A 17,392-nucleotide genomic window follows, 5' to 3' on the forward strand; every position below is an offset into this window, starting at 1 on the left:
TGGGTCCTTGTTATGGCCTCTGTCCTTCATGCCCTGGGAGATTTTGAGAAAGGTTTTGGCATTTCGAAAACTGGAACGGAGTTCTGATAGCACGGATTCTTCTCCCCATACAGCGATCAGATCCCGTACCTCCTCTTCGGTCCATGCTGGAGCTCTTTTGCGATTCTGGGACTCCATCATGGTCACCTCTGCTGATGAGCTCTGCATGGTCTTCTGCAGCTTGCCACCCTGGCTAAACAGGAAATGAGATTCAAAAGTTCGCGGTTCTTTTCCTGTCTACCTGGCCAGTGCATCTGAGTTGAGAGCGCTGTCCAGAGCGGTCACAATGGAGCACTCTGGGATAGCTCCCGGAGGCCAATACCATCGAATTGTGTCCACAGTACCCCAAATTCGAGCCGGCAAGGCCGATTTAAGCGCTAATCCACTTGTCAGGGGTGGAGTAAGGAAATCGATTTTAAGAGCCCTTTAAGTCTAAATAAAAGGCTTCATTGTGTGGACGGGTGCAGGTTTACATCGATTTAATGCTGCTAAATTCGACCTAAAGTCCTAGTGTAGACCAGGGCTTAGTCTGATAGTGTTTTGTAATATCTAATGTAAGCTCCCTTGCTATAGATTAAGATGACTACTAGTTGTCCTCCCTTCAGTGGACATGGGCAGCTGATTACTGTTCTCTTTAGAACAGCCCTTAAAATATTTGGAGACTGTTATCCTGTCCCGCTTTAGTTGTCTTTTAAGACTAAACATGTCCAGTATTTTTAACTCTTTCCTCATAGTTCAGGAACACTTTCTAAAGTGTTGATCATTTTTTTTTAATTCTTCTCTGAACTCTCTCCAATTTGTCCATATCTTTCCTTAAGTAAAACTGGACACAGTACTCCAGCTGAAGCCCTCACCAATTCTGAGTAGACTGGAACAGTTCCCTCCCGTGTCTTATGTACAACACTCCTGTTAATACACCACCGAATGATATTAGCTTTTTTTGCAAGTGCATCACATTATTGACTCTCATTTATTTTGTAATCCACTATAACCCCTTTTCAGCAGTAGTACTACCTAACCAGTTATTCCCCATTTTGCAGGGTATATTTAATTTTTTTCCTTCCTAAATTAAGTACTTTGAACTTATCTATTGAATTTCATCTTGTTGGTTTCAGACTAATACTCTGATTTGTCATGGTCACTTTGAATTCTAATCCCATCTTCCAAAGTCCTTTCAACCCTTCCCAACCTAGCGTCATCAGCAAATTTTATAAGCATACTCTCCACTCCCTTTATCCAAGTAATGGATAAAAATATTGAATATTACCAGAACAGACCCCTGCAGGACTCCATTAAATCCAACCTCCCAGTTTGATAGTGACTCATTGATACTCTTTGAGTATGGTTTTTCAACCAGTTGTGCATCCATTTTATAGCAATTTCATATAGACCACTTTATCCTAGCTTGCTTATGAGAGTGTCAAGTGGGACAGTGTCAAAAACTTTATTGAAATAAAGATATATCATGTTTACTGCTTCCTCCCCTCCTATCCACTTGGCTAGTAACTCGAAGGTAATCTCTAATGGTTCTGAGATTGCTTCAGCTAGTTCTTTAAGTACCCTAGAGTGAACTTTGTCAGGCCCTAACAACTTGAATACATCTAATTTAGCTAAATATTTAATCTGTTCTTTCCCTGTTCTGGCTTGCATTCCTTCCATTTTGTTGTTTAATTGTGTTAAGCATCCAATGACAATTAACCTTCTTAGTGTAGACTGAAGTAAAACAGGCATGAACCTCTTCCATCATGGTGTAGTCAGTTAGTAGCTCTCCTTTCCCGCTAAGTAGTAGTAGCTAAGATCTACACTTTCCTGTGTATATATAGAACATCTTACTGCCTTTTTATGTGCTTTGCTAGGTGTAAGTCATTTTGCGCTGTAGCCTCTCTCATTTTGTACCTACATGCTTGTACTAGTCTTCTGTACTCATCCTTAGCAATTTGTTCATGTTTCTACTTTCTGTAGGATTCCTTTTTGATTTTCAGGTCATTTAAGAGCTCCTGATGCAGCTCAATTGGCCTCTTATTGTTCTTCCTATCTTTCTTTCCCATTGGGATAGTTTGCTGTTGTGTCTTTAATATTATCTCCTTGAGAAGCTGCCAGCTCTCCTGAACTCCTTTTTCCACTTATCTTTTCTTCCCATGGAACCTCCCCTACCAGTTCTCCAAGTTTGTTAAAGTCTGCTTTTTTGAAGTCTTTTTGCCCCCCTCCTTATTCTGCTGCCCTCAATTTTTCCTTTCTTTCAAATCATGAAATGTATCATATTATGATTACTGTCAGTTCTCTTCCACTTTTGGATTTGCAACCAATTCCTTCTTGTTAGTCAGTATCAGGCCTAAAATGGCTGCTGTTCTCCACTACCTTCGGAAATAAAAAGTTCTGTGCAACACATTCCAAGAACTTATTGGACATTTTGTGTTTTGTCATATTACTTTCCCACCAGATATCTGGGTAGTTAAAATCCACCATTACTAACAGGTCTTATGTTTTGGATATTTCTGTTCTAGAAGTTTCTCATAGAAATGCCTCATCCACTACTTCCTCCTGATCTAGTTGTCTATAGCAGACCCTCTACCCTGATATCAACCTTGTTTTCCCCCTCCCTCCCTCCCCCCGTCTTATCTTCACCAGAGACTTTCACATGGTTTGTCACTCACCTCCTTCTGGACCTCAGAAGAAGTGTAGATATTCTTGATTTACAAAAGGGGAACAGGTGAACTGATTAAATAAAGTGTCAAATGCACAACGTAAATTAATAGTTTAAATATTTGTTTACATGATACTTAAATTGTGTTATTTCTTCCTTTATTAGGTAGTTGTTCTGAGTTTCTTTTCAATGATAAAGCTGTTAGCCGATCTGTTTACACAGCAGAGCTTGAAAAAATAGGCATAATTGTCAAAGCAAGGAACTGCATGGTTTTTCAGGTAAGCATTTAAGGAACTTGGTAACCTCCCAAAGCTTGAGTGCAGATTCGGAATGCTGTAGAGGTAACATGCTTGGTCCATGGGACTAGATGGCTAATGCTGCTCCGTCGTCAGCCAAACAGGTAATTAGTCCCGCACGAATAGAAGTCTTGTCCTAGCCTAAGAAGTCTAGGCCATAAAATGGGAATTGCAAGGGTTTGGTTTGTGTTGGGCAATAGAGGGTGTGGAAGGGAGGTAGGGGGAAGCATTATTCGTCATGGGAAAACCAGTAATTTCTGTGCTTCAATTTATAGGTTGAAAAAGGTCTTCATGTTCTGGATTTTAAAAAAAAACAAAAAACCTAAAATTGGCTAACAGCTTTATTTTCCGAGCCAAAATAATTCTTGTCTCAACTTATAAATACTCATAAATATTGTGGATGGAAAATCTTGTTAGGACATCTAGTTCCTCTTTGACAAGTACAGTTTTTCTTTAAATATATTTTCTGAAGTTCTTTGTCCTGTCTAGTTTGTGTTAATCTTCTTAAAGTGTGAACTTACTGCTTTTGAAAGGTGCCATTGTGATGCCTTCTGGTGTACCCAGGGTTGTCAAGCCTCTGGCTACCACCTGTCCTTAAGCAAAAGGAAGCCTTGTCTGTGCCTGCTAGGGGTCAGCACCCCAACTCTATCAGCCATGAACAATGCAAGAACTCCTCTCTAGGGCTCACAAGCCCCACTGTGTCTCTGCAGGTTGGCGATAGGCATGATCCAACTCTCAAGCCCTCTGAGCATCTCCCTGGAGTGTCCAGGCCCAGTCCACTGGGTGCTCACAGTATTCCCAGGTTTGCTGCTTCCAAAGAAACAGGGCACTGCCACTTACCAATTCTACCTCAGATCACCACTCCTCTTAACACACACAGCACTTATCCTTGACTTCACTGTAAATAAGTTTAACAAACCTTAGAGATTCTAATAATAGAAAGTAGAAGTATTGGAAACAAATTATTATGTTTATACAACAAAATCAAAACACACTTTCTAGAGTAGAGGCTTAATTATAAGACATGAGAGTATCTTGTTGAGTATTGCTCATTGAAAATCCTTGCAGTGTTTTACAACCAGGGTTGTCTGTGACCCTCCTTTCATGAGACAGCCGTGCTGTAAGCTTGCCTCCTGAGTGAAGGATCCTGTGTGTTTCCTTGTATCCCCAGATATACCCTAACAGTCCTTTTGTCTTTAGTAGTAAGCAGGCCATCTGCTTCAGTTTCTTTCATCCTGTGAATTTCTGTAGATTTCACAGTCACCTCTTTTGCCTGTGGCTCAGTATGCAAAAAAGGCATACATCATGAGGCAAACAATACACAAATGACCAGACAAGGAGACGGATGTCTGCTGCCTTCTGTCCAAAAGGAACATTTCTGAGGTATGTCACCTCCTGGTGACTTGCTTTAACTCCAAGACCTTAAGAGCATAATTTTTAGTATAAAACATAATTCCTTAAATATTATCTGTACACATATTTTCTAGTGAGTATGATAACCAGTGGGCTACTGGCTCTTGGTAGAGAACTCACATGCCATGCTTCAGTGAACTATTATGCATATATCCAACCCAGGGGATCCCTGTAAAACCCTGTGCACTCTGCCAGTTGGTACCAAGGGATCCCTGGATCACAGCCGCTTACTTGACATCACTAGAGACCAAAGTCTTTTATTTATGGAGAAGGTGCCTCACAATATCACCTTCCCCACATTGGCCTATTAATGAGCCCAAATAGTCCTCTGAAGAACTACTTCCAAGGTGAATGTTCATTTTTCTTATCTGTTCAGTTCTTGGCCTCTCTGAGACTACCAGTAAGGATGCTAATGGTGATAGTGTGTTTTTATGAGTTGGAGGTGTAAATCCACTGGGAAATAGAGTAAAATCACATAGACTATGGAACCATCTGTGCGTAAGCACTCTTGGTAATTAGGGAACTATGGTGGATTTGAATTGGTGACAAGCAGATGAAAGACTATATCCCATTGTTAATAATATCAGTTACTGAGTCCTCCAATCCGTTTAGTTTAACCAGATGTTAAATTAACCCCAAAACAATTTTTAAAAAAGCATATGATCTTAAAACAACTGAAACTTACTTTCAGTGTTGATAATAGGATTTGAAATCTTAGTCCTAATCTTCCTCACAAGTCTGTTGAAATACTTTATTTGGCAGTCAAGTATTTTTAGTTTTATATTCCTTCTAATTAGATATCTAAAAATCTCTTCTGCTAATTTAGCTTTCCTTTAAATACAGTTAATACATATCAAAAATAGTAATCACAGTTACAGAATAAATATATACAGTACTTAATTTTCAAGCTCTACTAACTTGTCTGCTTTAAAAAAATTTATGAAAATATGGAAGGAACTGAATCTACATCATGTAAACTCTCTCAGAAAATTTTCATTTGAAAAGCTTCTGTGACGGGTTGGGTCACAGAAATCCCCGTGGGACTGGCACCTGATGTGCTGAGACTACCTCTGAGCCTGTTTTTCCTGGCAACTTGGGACTTCAGAACCCTGCCTTGTTGAGCCAGACATGCTAGTCTGCTACAAACACAGACCCAGGTCAAAACCATGTCCCACGCAAGCTGCAGACTTAACTGAATACCGCTTAAGAAGTGCTCCTGACGCTAGCACGCAGACACCCAGTTCCCAATGGGATCTAAACCACAAATAAATCTGTTTCACTCTGTATAAAGCTTACGCAGGGTAAACTCATAAGTTGTTTGCCCTCTGTAACACTGATAGAGGGAGATGCACAGCTGTTTGCTCCCCCAGGAATTAATTACTTGCTCTGGGTCAATTAATAAGCAAAAAGTGATTTTATTAAGTATAAAAAGTAGGATTTAAGTGGTTCTAAATAATAACAGACAGAACAAGTAAATTACCAAGCAAAATAAAACAGAAACATGCAAGTCAAAGCCTAATACAGTAGGAAACTAAATGCAGGCAAATCTCACCCTCCGAGATGTTCCAACAAGCTTCTTTGACACACTAGACTCCTTCCCCCATAGTTACTGTCCTTTGTTCCACTTTCTTTCAGGCATTTCTTTGGGGTGGAGAGAGTATCTTTTGAGCCGGCTGAAGACAAAATAGAGGGGTTTCCAGGGCCTTTTATATTCTCTCTTGTGCAACATCACAGCCACAAGATGGAGTCTCTAACCACCTGGGGAAGTCGCATGTCTATGAATGATTTAGCTTTTTGCAGGCTGACACCATTGTTTACATGTTAGTTTCCTCACACCTTTTTGTCAACTGTCTAAATGGGCCATCTTGATTATCAGTATAAAGTTTTTTTTCTCCTGCTGATAATAGCTCATCTTAATTAATTAGCCTCTTGCAGTTTGTATGGCAACTTCCACCTTGTCTGTGTATCTAATCTTCTTACTATATGTTCCATTCTATGCATCCGATGAAGTGGGCTATCGCCCACGAAAGCTTATGCTCTAATGAATTTGTTAGTCTGTAAGGTGCCACAAGTCCTCCTGTTCTTTTTGCGGATACAGACTAACATGGCTGCTACTCTGAAACATGTTAGTTTGAACATTCCCAGGAAAGCTCAGATGTGGATTGGTGTCTCCCAAAGTCCATTGTTAGTTAAGTGTTTCTTGATTGGGCACTTACTGAGAATAGTTCCTTCTCAAGAAGCTGACCAAATGCTTCACTGAGGCTACTTAAAATCAAACACATACATAGCCAATATTCATAACTTCAAATACAAAGATGATTCACACATACAGACAGCATAATTATAACCAGCAAACTACAACCTTTCCATAGACTCCCCAGTTGACCTCCTCTGTATAAGAACTGGTGCAACCATAGGACCCTGGTTGCTACAATGATTTATACAGTCACAGTTTGTCAATATCGTCTCAGCTTCCTCCAGTCCCATAACCTAATGGGTGTTGGGATAAATGTAACATAATACTGCACTTTGTATTAGTGATAACGCTTCCTGACTGGAGTCCTTGTTTCCCAAGTTTTAATCTTTAGTATAGAAATTTTTTTGGATGAATTATGTAAATTATATATTCTTGAATAGTGAGGTTTGTATTGTAATTTCTGATTTTTCTGCCAGTACTACATGATTCCACAACTTTCGTTTTTTTTCTCATTTGGTGTCTGTGTCCAGTTTAGGTTCAGTGGACTTTCAGGTCTCTCTGATTGGGAGGCTGTTGACGTTAGTGAAATATCATTTAAGTGATATCTTGATTTTAAGAGAGTTAATAGCACAATATTGTCTGCAAGTTCAGATTCCCTCTTTGTACAGTACAGTGATCTGCAGTGCTGTGATTCTCAGTGCTACATCTTTGAAACTCTATTCTAGGGAGCAGTAGAGTCAATTGCAATGAAGAAGCCCAAGGAAAGAACCCAGCTTTTTGAACAAATTAGTAATTCATGGGAGTTTGCTGAGGAATATGACAGAAAGAAGAAGAAAATGCAACAGGCAGAGGGGGATGCGCAGTTTAATTATAACAAGAAAAAACATGTGGCAGTAGAACGCAAGCATGCAAAGTTAGAGAAAGAGGAGGTAATGCAAAAAATAACATAAAAAGGAGGTTTTCATATTTAAGAAAACATACGGCATGGTGGTTGATCCTGCAAACTCTGTAAGCATAGTGTGAGTTTATAGGATCAGAACCTTAGTAAAAATACATAGAGCTTGGGTCAAGCAATTCTAATACATTTTACAATAAATACATTTTCCTTGTTTTCTGTGGAAAGTGATGGTTCTTGAAGAAGTGTTTTTCAGTCAATGCTTTTCCACATAATATGGTTAATTTGTATAATCTGAAATATTTAACCAAAAAAAAAAAATCAGCAAGGAACACATTATGTTTTCCTGTGGGACAGGATGAATAGTTAAGTGTCTTCTGCCCATATACATCAGTAGTACGTCATTTCTGTACTTCTGCCCTTTTTGTACAGTCAGATGCAGTAGTAGCACTTACTGGGCAGAATGTTTTAAAAATGGAAGAATAAACCTTTACATCCAAAAATACTTGATCTCAGAAGGCCCAATCCTGCAATTTGCTGCTCAGTCATAGTGAGCTTTGTTCCAGAGGTGTGAAACTTATTGAAACCAAGCTAAATGTCTACATTCTTCCTTTCCCTGGAGTGTTCAGTGACCCTGTATTGCGAAGTTTGTTGCCTGAGTGCATGCATGAGAGGGGGAAAAAAGGCAGTTATGACTTACTATTGGGTGGAATTCATAATATTCAACAGGAAATGGAGTTGAATATAGTAGTTTCTGAGTATACAAGGTGCAGTGGTCATAAATATGTTTTTAATTAAATAAATGATTTATTTTGCAGGGCTAGCAATTCTTATAGTAACTACTGCATTATATATGGCTGAGGTGTAGTTTTTTTTGTTTTTGTTTTTTTTGGGTTTTTTTGTGATCGGTACACTTTTCTGGAATCATAGTCATCAGTACTTTACTCATTTTACTCTGGACCTGAGATTAAGACTGCTAGTGATTAAAAATCCTTTTTAAAACTGCAAATAAAAATTTCCTGTTTGTAGGCAGAGCGTTACCAGATGCTGCTTGAAGAGTTGAAAGAAAACAGGATACAGCTGCAACTTTTCCGACTTTATCACAACGAGAAAAAAATTGACTTTTTGAACAATAAATTGGGTGAAAAGAACATGGATGTGAATACCAAGAAAGACTCCCTTTCTTCTGCTGAAGACACATTTAAAGCTAAGAAAAAAGTGCTTGGAATATTAAATAGAGACCAACAACACATGGAAAAAGAAATGAAGTAAGTTTTTTCCTATGATATGACTGAACTGAGATTTTGAGAGTTAGTCTGCATTCTAAGTTATTCTTCAAAGTGTATTTCCTGATCAAGAGAGTGGGTGAAATTCTGACCCCACTGAAGTCAATTGGAGATTTCTAAAATAGTAATCACAGTGTTACAGAATAAATATATATAATACTTAATTTTCAGCCACTTTATTTGTCGCTATTCTCAATAAAACCATTTTACCTGTTCACTACAACATTGTAGGGGCGGTATAGCATTGTACTTCACATTTAAACCTGTTTTCAGTTATATGTATCAAAATATGACCTTTGGACTGAAACATCTCATATGTGGTCCCCACCTAAAAGGTGATTTTTTAAAATTGTATTTATTTATTTATTTATTATCTTGTTCCAGGCTTCATTTCTTGGTTTTCCTGAAACACAAAGTTGACAAAAATGCATCTTTTTCCCCCCCCTACCCCCCTAAAGAACCCTAGAAGCATCATTGAATCAGAAAAGGCCCCAGTATATTAAAGCAAAGGAGAACACTTCTCACCAAATCAAGAAAGTAGATATGGCTAAGAAATCTTCAAAAGATAATGAGAAACACCTTGCTAAACAAGAGCAAAACATAAAAGAATTGGACACTGAGCTGACTGATGTTGAGAGAAGTTGGAGAGCATATGAAAAGAAGGTTGAAGAGGAGATGTTACAGAGAAGAGCAGATGTTGAGCTGGAAGCAAGTCAAGTGAGTTGTGGAGAGTTGTGGCGGGGGCGGGGAGTACTAGACTGAGTGAAATCCTGGCTCTGTTAAAACTAATGGGAGTTTGCCGTTGACTTCAGTGGGACCATGATTTCATCCATTGTTTTAAAAGAGGTGGTTACAGCCCAACTGCTACAGAAAAGATCAGTTCACAGTTCTGATATAAAGTTGTTTCAGGAAGACATCACTGCATAATTTTCCAGTTAGTTCACATTGAGAAAATTATTTCTGCAACCATTAGAGCTAGAAAGTCTTTTAAAAACATTTATTTTTTTATTATACATTAAATTCTGCAGAACCCAATTGGTAAGTTTCCTTCCTATTGTCCCTGTAGTTTGGGGCAACCCTGTAAATTATGCCCAGGGTTGACATATCTTTTCACTAATGTGGAGGAGTTCCGACTCCTCATTAGTGAAGAGATTTGTCAACCTTAGGCATAATTTATCAGGTTGCCCCAAACTTAAACCCTTCTGTGTACCTCTACAAATTTTTCTCCTTGGAGGCTTCCCCCATTGTATCAAAATAACTGTTATTTTTAAGAATAATTCCTTTACTTTTGGTCCTCTCCTTTTTTCAGAAATGTTTATGGAAGCTTTAGTTTGCCTAATGACTTGTTTAAAACACAACTTCAAACTTTATTCTCCTGTTTTCTTGCCTACAGTCTAGTTTAGAGTTTTCTTTCATGGCATCTGATTGCCAACACTTGGCTCCATAACTGGATAATAATTCACAATCTGTAGTTTTAATAAGGTTGTTAATTTGCTAGTCAAGCACATAATGTAGTGAAAATTTCCCTTTATGTTTAAGGGCGGGAGTAATTTTATTTGAAACTGTTTGTACAGCTGGATCGGTATAAAGAGCTAAAAGAACTAGCGAGAAAGAAAGTAGCGACATTGACCCAGCAACTAGAAAAACTGCAGTGGGAACAAAAAGCGGATCTAGAAAGGATGACACTTGATGAGAGGAAGCAAAAAGAAATTGAGGTATATATACTGAGATGGAATTTAATTTTATTGGGGAAAAGAAACCCTGTCTCTTTGTCTAATACTTGTCCTTCCCTGCCATTTTATAAATTGCACTGAATACATTCTTTACCAAAAAACACTTCAGCAACCTTGATACAGTGCATATGTTTTTGCTTCTCTTCTGACAGACCTACTGCCACATGGCTGGCGCTTTGTCCTTCAGAAATTACTTCACATATCTCTTCTAGGATGTGAAAGCCTGCTTACAGTATAAACATTCAGATCTGCAGTTAAGAGAGTCAGATACAGACTGTCCTCAGGTCCTTCTTACCATGATAACTCTAGTGTTGGGACTCTGCAGGATCAATGGTGTGTCTTGTCAACTCTTTCCTTTTTCCGTTGTAGTTACTCTGAAATCTCCAGGTGGAAAGCTAACAGCCGTGTTAGTCTGTATTCGCAAAAAGAAAAGGAGTACTTGTGGCACCTTAGAGACTAACCAATTTATTTGAGCATAAGCTTTCGTGAGCTACAGCTCACTTCATCGGATGCATACTGTGGAAAGTGTAGAAGATCTTTTTCTATACACACAAAGCATGAAAAACTACCTCCTCCCACCCCACTCTCCTGCTGGTAATAGCTTATCTAAAGTGATCACTCTCCATACGATGTGTATGATAATCAAGTTGGGCCATTTCCAGCACAAAATGGCCCACCTTGATTATCATACACATTGTAAGGAGAGTGATCACTTTAGATAAGCTATTACCAGCAGGAGAGTGGGGTGGGAGGAGGTAGTTTTTCATGCTTTGTGTGTATAGAAAAAGATCTTCTACACTTTCCACAGTATGCATCCGATGAAGTGAGCTGTAGCTCACGAAAGCTTATGCTCAAATAAATTGGTTAGTCTCTAAGGTGCCACAAGTACTCCTTTTCTTTTTGCCACCTGGAGATTGTTGTGGCTGATTTTTCTGTTCTTGGGATCAGGACAATTTTTTTGGTTTCCTACCAGCTTTTGGAATTCAGCTCCAGGGTGTGGATTTTATTCCAACTGCATAGACAGAAAAGTGAGCATTTCTGGTTCCTTGTACCATTGACTTATGGTAGATCAGAACAAGTGTCATATGATAATAAAATACTTGCATTGCACTAGAGCGCTTGCTGTTTTGTCACTTTGGAAGAAGTTTAGTGTCCTGCTCAGGGTTCGTTCTGTGTGACATTTTATACCTGGAGGCAGAAAGAACAGAGTCCCATTTTAAAGGCTTGCCTTTCCCTGGAAACGTTGCTGCAGTTGGGATTTGAGGTGGGGTGTTTTTTTTGTTTTTGTTTTTTCAAACTACCTGTGCAAATCTTGTGGTTTTATCAACTACTATGAAGTGCAGAGTCAGCTGTATGTGGTCGTCTTCATCTTTTGACATTAGAGAGAAGGTGTAGATGCATCTTCATATATATATATATATATACAGAAAACTTGAAAATGAATTGGACTTTCCCAGTGGACGTACAAGTTTGCTCATGTTCCAGGGTTGGGCTCATTCTGCTATATCTAACATTGCTTTTTTGGTGCATGCTGTTTCCTTGGCATAGATTTCCAAAGTAGTTGCTTGGATTGCTAATCATCCACAAATATCTTTTTCAGAAGAGCAGTTCAACAGTCATATTTTTTTAAATCAGAACTCTTCCAACTGTGTGTTTGCCCGGGAAGGGGGGAGAGGGTACTGCTTTTAATCTTCCACAAATGAGAATACACAGAGGCAATTCTGTGAGTAGAAATGTTTCCTATATGTAGCTATTTTTAGAGTAATACAGCTTTTAAATACTGCACTCTCTTCTCACTATCCCCACTTTTTGGAAATCTGATTGGTCTCCTTTACTTAGTGAAAGGAATTGAAAGATGCTGAAGCTGTGTCTCTTATGAACTCGTATTTGAACATTTTGGAGGTGGCCGTATCCACACTTAAACATTTGAGGAAAAGAAGGTACATAGTACTACTCTAGAGTTCTTTCTGGAATTTTACATAAACAGAATTCCAGTAAAATTTACTACCATAAAATGGAACTAATGCAACTCCCTGTCTCTGAATTGTTCTAAGGTTTGAAACAATTATCTTACCCATTATAAATAGAATGCAGTGGTATGTTTGAATAACTGTCCTCCATTTTCTTAGCTGTTAATCAGAGCAGCATAACTGCGTTTCACAGGGTGAACATATTTTCATTTTCTTTTTTCTCCTTTTTTTAAGAGACATAGTTTTACAGCTGATGTCTGCTTCATGGTTTTTAAATATTTGAAACAACTAGATGTAACATGGTATGGTTTAAAAATAAAGAAATGAAGATTTTGTTACCTACTTTATTGATATTCAGATCAATGAAAGTGAAGGAATTTGAAATCTAATTTCCCTGTCACAAGATACTGGACACTTTTGGTTTAGGTTTTTGTACTTTATTCAGTTTGGACAGTGGAAAAAAGACTAGTAATTTCACTTGCTGGTTCATATTCACTAGTACAATGCTGTGATGTTGAATTTCAAATTCTGGAGAGGGACACTTCATTTTAAAATTTTAAGTATTTATAAAACAAAGAAAGCAAGTCTGTAGCAGATTTTGTAAAACTTTTTTACATTTGTTTTAAATCCTAAACTTTGGTATTGAACTAAATGTTAAAAGGGTATTACCAAGTTGTTTTTATGAAAGTGTCAAGATCCATTCACATTGAAGAATCTCTGTACTAATTGGATTGAAAACAATAGTGTAGTTTTGGTAGATATAGTATATTATTCACATGGGAAATAGCTATCCACTAAATATGCAAGTGATATGCTGTGTCTTGACTTCAATGGATATTTCATGGTTAAGGTTAGTCACATAGCTAAATATCAGTGCCCCACTCTGAAAATTTAGTGATATATAGTATTAGCAAATTGGCTTTAGAATTGTTTACTTTTGTAAACTGTATCATATTTATGGTTGTTTAGGAAAGTATAAAGCAAGTTGTGGAACAGATAGAAGACCACAAAAAACGAATTCAGAAGTTGGAGGAGTATACTAAGTCATGCATGTATGTTTTTTTTTTTTAAATAAATTAAAATTCAGACACTTTTCATATTATAAAAAAAATTGTTGAAAACCTGCCTTTTTTAAGATGTATTTTTAAATGTCAGGGTAGTATTTGTCTTGCATTAAATCCTGTTGTTTGTCCTTAGTTGTAATTTTTCAATAATTTTGGGTGTTGAAATCGGATTCAGAGGGGAGAATCATCTAAGAATGATGCTACTGTCCTCCCAGATGTTACTTTACACATTTTTTTTGTTTTTTGTGATTGCTTCCTCTCCCTCCATAAGTATGAGGATTATGTCTTCATTATGGACTAGATTGTGGATTTACCACAAGGCTTGAATAAAAGGGCAGAAAGCAGTTCAGTAGTTTTGCTGCCATAGAAGCTGAATAGAAGCCAGATTGTGAATTAGTCACAATTTGTTCCCTGGTCCATGTCTTCCTCCTGCCCCTGTTTTTGAGTATGCAGAGTAACTGCACCACCCCTTTTCCTGTCACATATTACTTTCCCGCACCCCACCCCCACGCACACTGGCTCAGTTGTGCTGGCTTGTACTTGGATGAGTTTGAGGGGGATGGCCATGAAGGGGGAGCTTCAGCCCAGTGAAGGGATGTTGTGACCCACAATGCACAGGTGAGCAGGGGTGTACCTTATGCCCTGTGCACGTGTGTAAAGTGGGACATGATTTTGCCATAGACTTTTCAGATCATGTGAATTTTGCAAAACTGTACATCGTATTGATTCACGGTCAAATTATGCCTTCTGTGTGCATGTATCTGGAGAGCAGATTTTGGACTCAACTTAGAAACATTTAAAATATATTACTGCTTCCAACCATGTGAGTTGTGTGACTAAATCCCTATGTAACTTGCTGACAAAATCTGTGAATAACCCAGGAAAATAAATAGAAGCTTTTTTTTTTTTATGTGAAAAACATGCCTATAAAGGATAGCCAAAAAGTATTTGGTTTAACTTCTACAACGTAGCGGTCACTTATGTCCAGTGTCTGGTCTTTTTAGAACAGCTGAACAAATATTCTGTTAACTACTTAATTTTAGCAAAAGATTACATTCATTGTATAGATAGCAAATCTTATAAATGGCAGCAGTTCAATTTGTTTGTTAGTAAAGTCTTTCTTAAGGTTATCTCATAATTTGACTTTCATGCATCAAAATCTTGTTCCCATATAAAGATGTTGAGTTCAGCCCAGAGGCTCCAATCTGTGGAATAAAATCACACTCTACTCATAAAATTAATGTAAAGTTAAGACAATATAATTGGGATACATTTTTCTCACATCTTACCTTATTTTGCTTTAAAGTGAATTGTTAGCAGAGAAAAAACAACAGGAGACAGTCCTAATTGATGAAATGGAGAATTCAAGGGTGCAGATAGCTCAAGTAAATGAAGAACTAAACAAAATAGTTGGTGAGCTGCAGAATGCTAGAATTGACTACCATGAAGGAAGACGCCAACAAAAGAGAGCAGAGATGCTGGAGAGTCTCAAAAGACTTTATCCTGATTCTGTGGTAATTGGATGGATTTATTTATGTTCTTGAGGTTATAATTAGATTTGAGATTTGCAGTTGTAGTATATATGGCAGCATGGGGCTTTCTGTGGCAATCTTGAATATGTTTTAACTTTCAATCTATTTATGTATCCTAGGGACACTTGTAAATGGGAATGACAATGCAAATGTACTACAAAAGAACAGTAAATTTATTAAATTCAATCTTCATGAATTTAAAGAATTGAGTGATTGAACTGACACCAACCTTCAGATTATGAAAGTTAAAAATTAGTTTATCGTGCCATCGATGAGCATGCTATTCATTCATGACTTTATTTTTACAAATTTCAAATGGGAGTATCTATGTAAAAGTTAGAATGATCAAAATTAAGAGCGGCACTGGCATTTTTTGGCTGAGCTAGAGTTTTATAGTGTGGTAGGATGACAGAACTGGAGAGCATTTTACCCTAAGGTTGTGCTAGTGTATATGTGTGTATATTTTAATAGAAGTGGGAATGCAATTTTTTTTAACTGCAGAGAACTTCAGTTTCAGATTATCCATTATGGTAAACTGTTAAACAGTATATTACTTCACTGATACTAAAATGTTATCAATTATTTTAGGCTTGTGTATAAGATCTAATATATATGGGTTGTATTCTTCTTTTAGAGGATACAGTAACATTCAGAGCTGTCAGTCAAGATGCAAATTGCTTAAGCTTCTCCCATTTTTGTCCCCAGAAAGCTATACTTTGTCCTGAAATGTATATGGCTTTATTAATTGCTTCCTCATCTGTGAAAGGTTTATCATTTCTCAATTTGTTATGTTAAGTTTGGAAGACTGCTTGACTTGTGTCATCCTATCCATAAAAAATATCAGCTGGCCGTTACCAAAGTCTTCGGCAAGTACATGAGTGCTATTGTTGTGGCTACTGAAAAAATAGCAAGGGATTGCATTCGATTCCTAAAGGAGGAAAGAGCTGAGCCTGAAACATTTCTTGCTTTGGATTACCTTGATGTAAGTTTTTTCTTTTCATCAGCAAATTAGTTGTTTTAAGATTGCTTAAGGTAGAATTTAAGTTGTATAAGGATATATAAAATGTAAGTGTTTAAGCACAAATAAAGCTATTGTAGAGACATTATATGCCTCAAAAGGTTCCTTACTGCTATAAAAACTCAAACCTTTCCCCTTTCTGCACTGTGTACTTAAGACCCTTTATTGTAATTCTATCCCTTGGTTGCGCCTCCCTCGTGTAACTGGTTTTACTGTCTTCGGTATATGTTACATCATGGTTTTATAAACTGATTCCTTAAGCCATATAGTAAAACGGATCTGTCCCTAAACTTGTAGCATTTTAGAGAAAACTGCTATAGAGGCCTGCAATTCAGACTTGTGCCCCAGGTTGTCCATAGTTTAGTATTCTGTCCCAATATGGAATTCTGTTTGTGTTGTAGTTTGGCTCCTGAAAGAGCTCAGATACAAAGTTCTTCTGTATCTTGAGAAAACATTTCTAGCCCTTTTTGTATTTACTAAAAACATTTTAACATAAATTCAGCCTATTGGAAACTGATTACTTCTGTAGATAGAAGTAATTTTATACTTCTGAAAGTAGTATTTTCATAGATGAAACTCTGTTTCATACTAACAAAAAGCTTGTTTTGTAGTCAAACTGGAATCAACAATTAATGGTCCATTGTAAAATGCACAGGACTCAGGCAGTGTTTTTAGTGGGTAACTGAATTCCAACTTGAACTGTTACGGAACAACAGCTGCATGACTTGATGCTACTTAGCCTTAGCTGCCTCCTGTTCTTTTGTAAAGTAAATTCACATACCTCACTGAGGTCATCAGTACTGTTTTTTGAGCCAAAGTTTAAAAATTACTTCAACCCAACTTCTAATCTTGAGAGCCTTACTGCTTTGCCTCTCCTCTCACTCAGCAAATTAGGCCACTCTTCTAATCAGGATTTTGTGCCCCCTGCAGTAACTAGTGCCATAGATGCCAGTATTTCTTTAATATCATAAAAGAATTCTGGCCAGAGCCAGATAACAGGCAAGTGCTCTCCAAAACTATCTGAAAACCTTTTAGGCTGTCAAGGAGTCTTCTAAGTCTTTGGGTGAAGTACCCCAGATAGACTGCTGTGACCGCCTGTTAAAATGTAACCCTCTCAAATTCAAAGGCAGGGGGTCTTTGCCTGGACTGACAGGAAAAAAGGATAGTGGCTCTTTTAAGGACCTTCCTCTCGGGCATTGGGGAGGAATCATCTGAGAAGTTGGGTAGTCTGGTAGGGATCAAGTAAACCATTGGCCCCTGTGCACTTGGAGGAATGTGTATATACCCTGTCCCTCCAGCCTGAGT

At 37.8% G+C, this 17,392-nt stretch overlaps 1 protein-coding gene across 3 annotated transcripts in view; it reads left to right on the plus strand.

Moving 5' to 3' along the window:
- Window positions 1-17,392, plus strand: part of SMC1B (structural maintenance of chromosomes 1B) — a 64,053-nt gene that overhangs the window by 8,143 nt on the left and 38,518 nt on the right. For all 3 annotated transcript variants that reach the window (XM_073315998.1, XM_073316012.1, XM_073316005.1), the window contains exons 3-10: window positions 2,849-2,961; window positions 7,315-7,518; window positions 8,514-8,752; window positions 9,229-9,487; window positions 10,345-10,485; window positions 13,443-13,525; window positions 14,844-15,051; window positions 15,866-16,051. In XM_073315998.1, coding sequence (XP_073172099.1) covers window positions 2,849-2,961; window positions 7,315-7,518; window positions 8,514-8,752; window positions 9,229-9,487; window positions 10,345-10,485; window positions 13,443-13,525; window positions 14,844-15,051; window positions 15,866-16,051 — 1,433 coding nt within the window. The remainder of the gene's footprint in view (window positions 1-2,848; window positions 2,962-7,314; window positions 7,519-8,513; window positions 8,753-9,228; window positions 9,488-10,344; window positions 10,486-13,442; window positions 13,526-14,843; window positions 15,052-15,865; window positions 16,052-17,392) is intronic.

The sequence above is a fragment of the Lepidochelys kempii genome, chromosome 1 (genome assembly GCF_965140265.1).
Source record: "Lepidochelys kempii isolate rLepKem1 chromosome 1, rLepKem1.hap2, whole genome shotgun sequence".
Classification (NCBI taxonomy): domain Eukaryota; kingdom Metazoa; phylum Chordata; order Testudines; family Cheloniidae; genus Lepidochelys; species Lepidochelys kempii.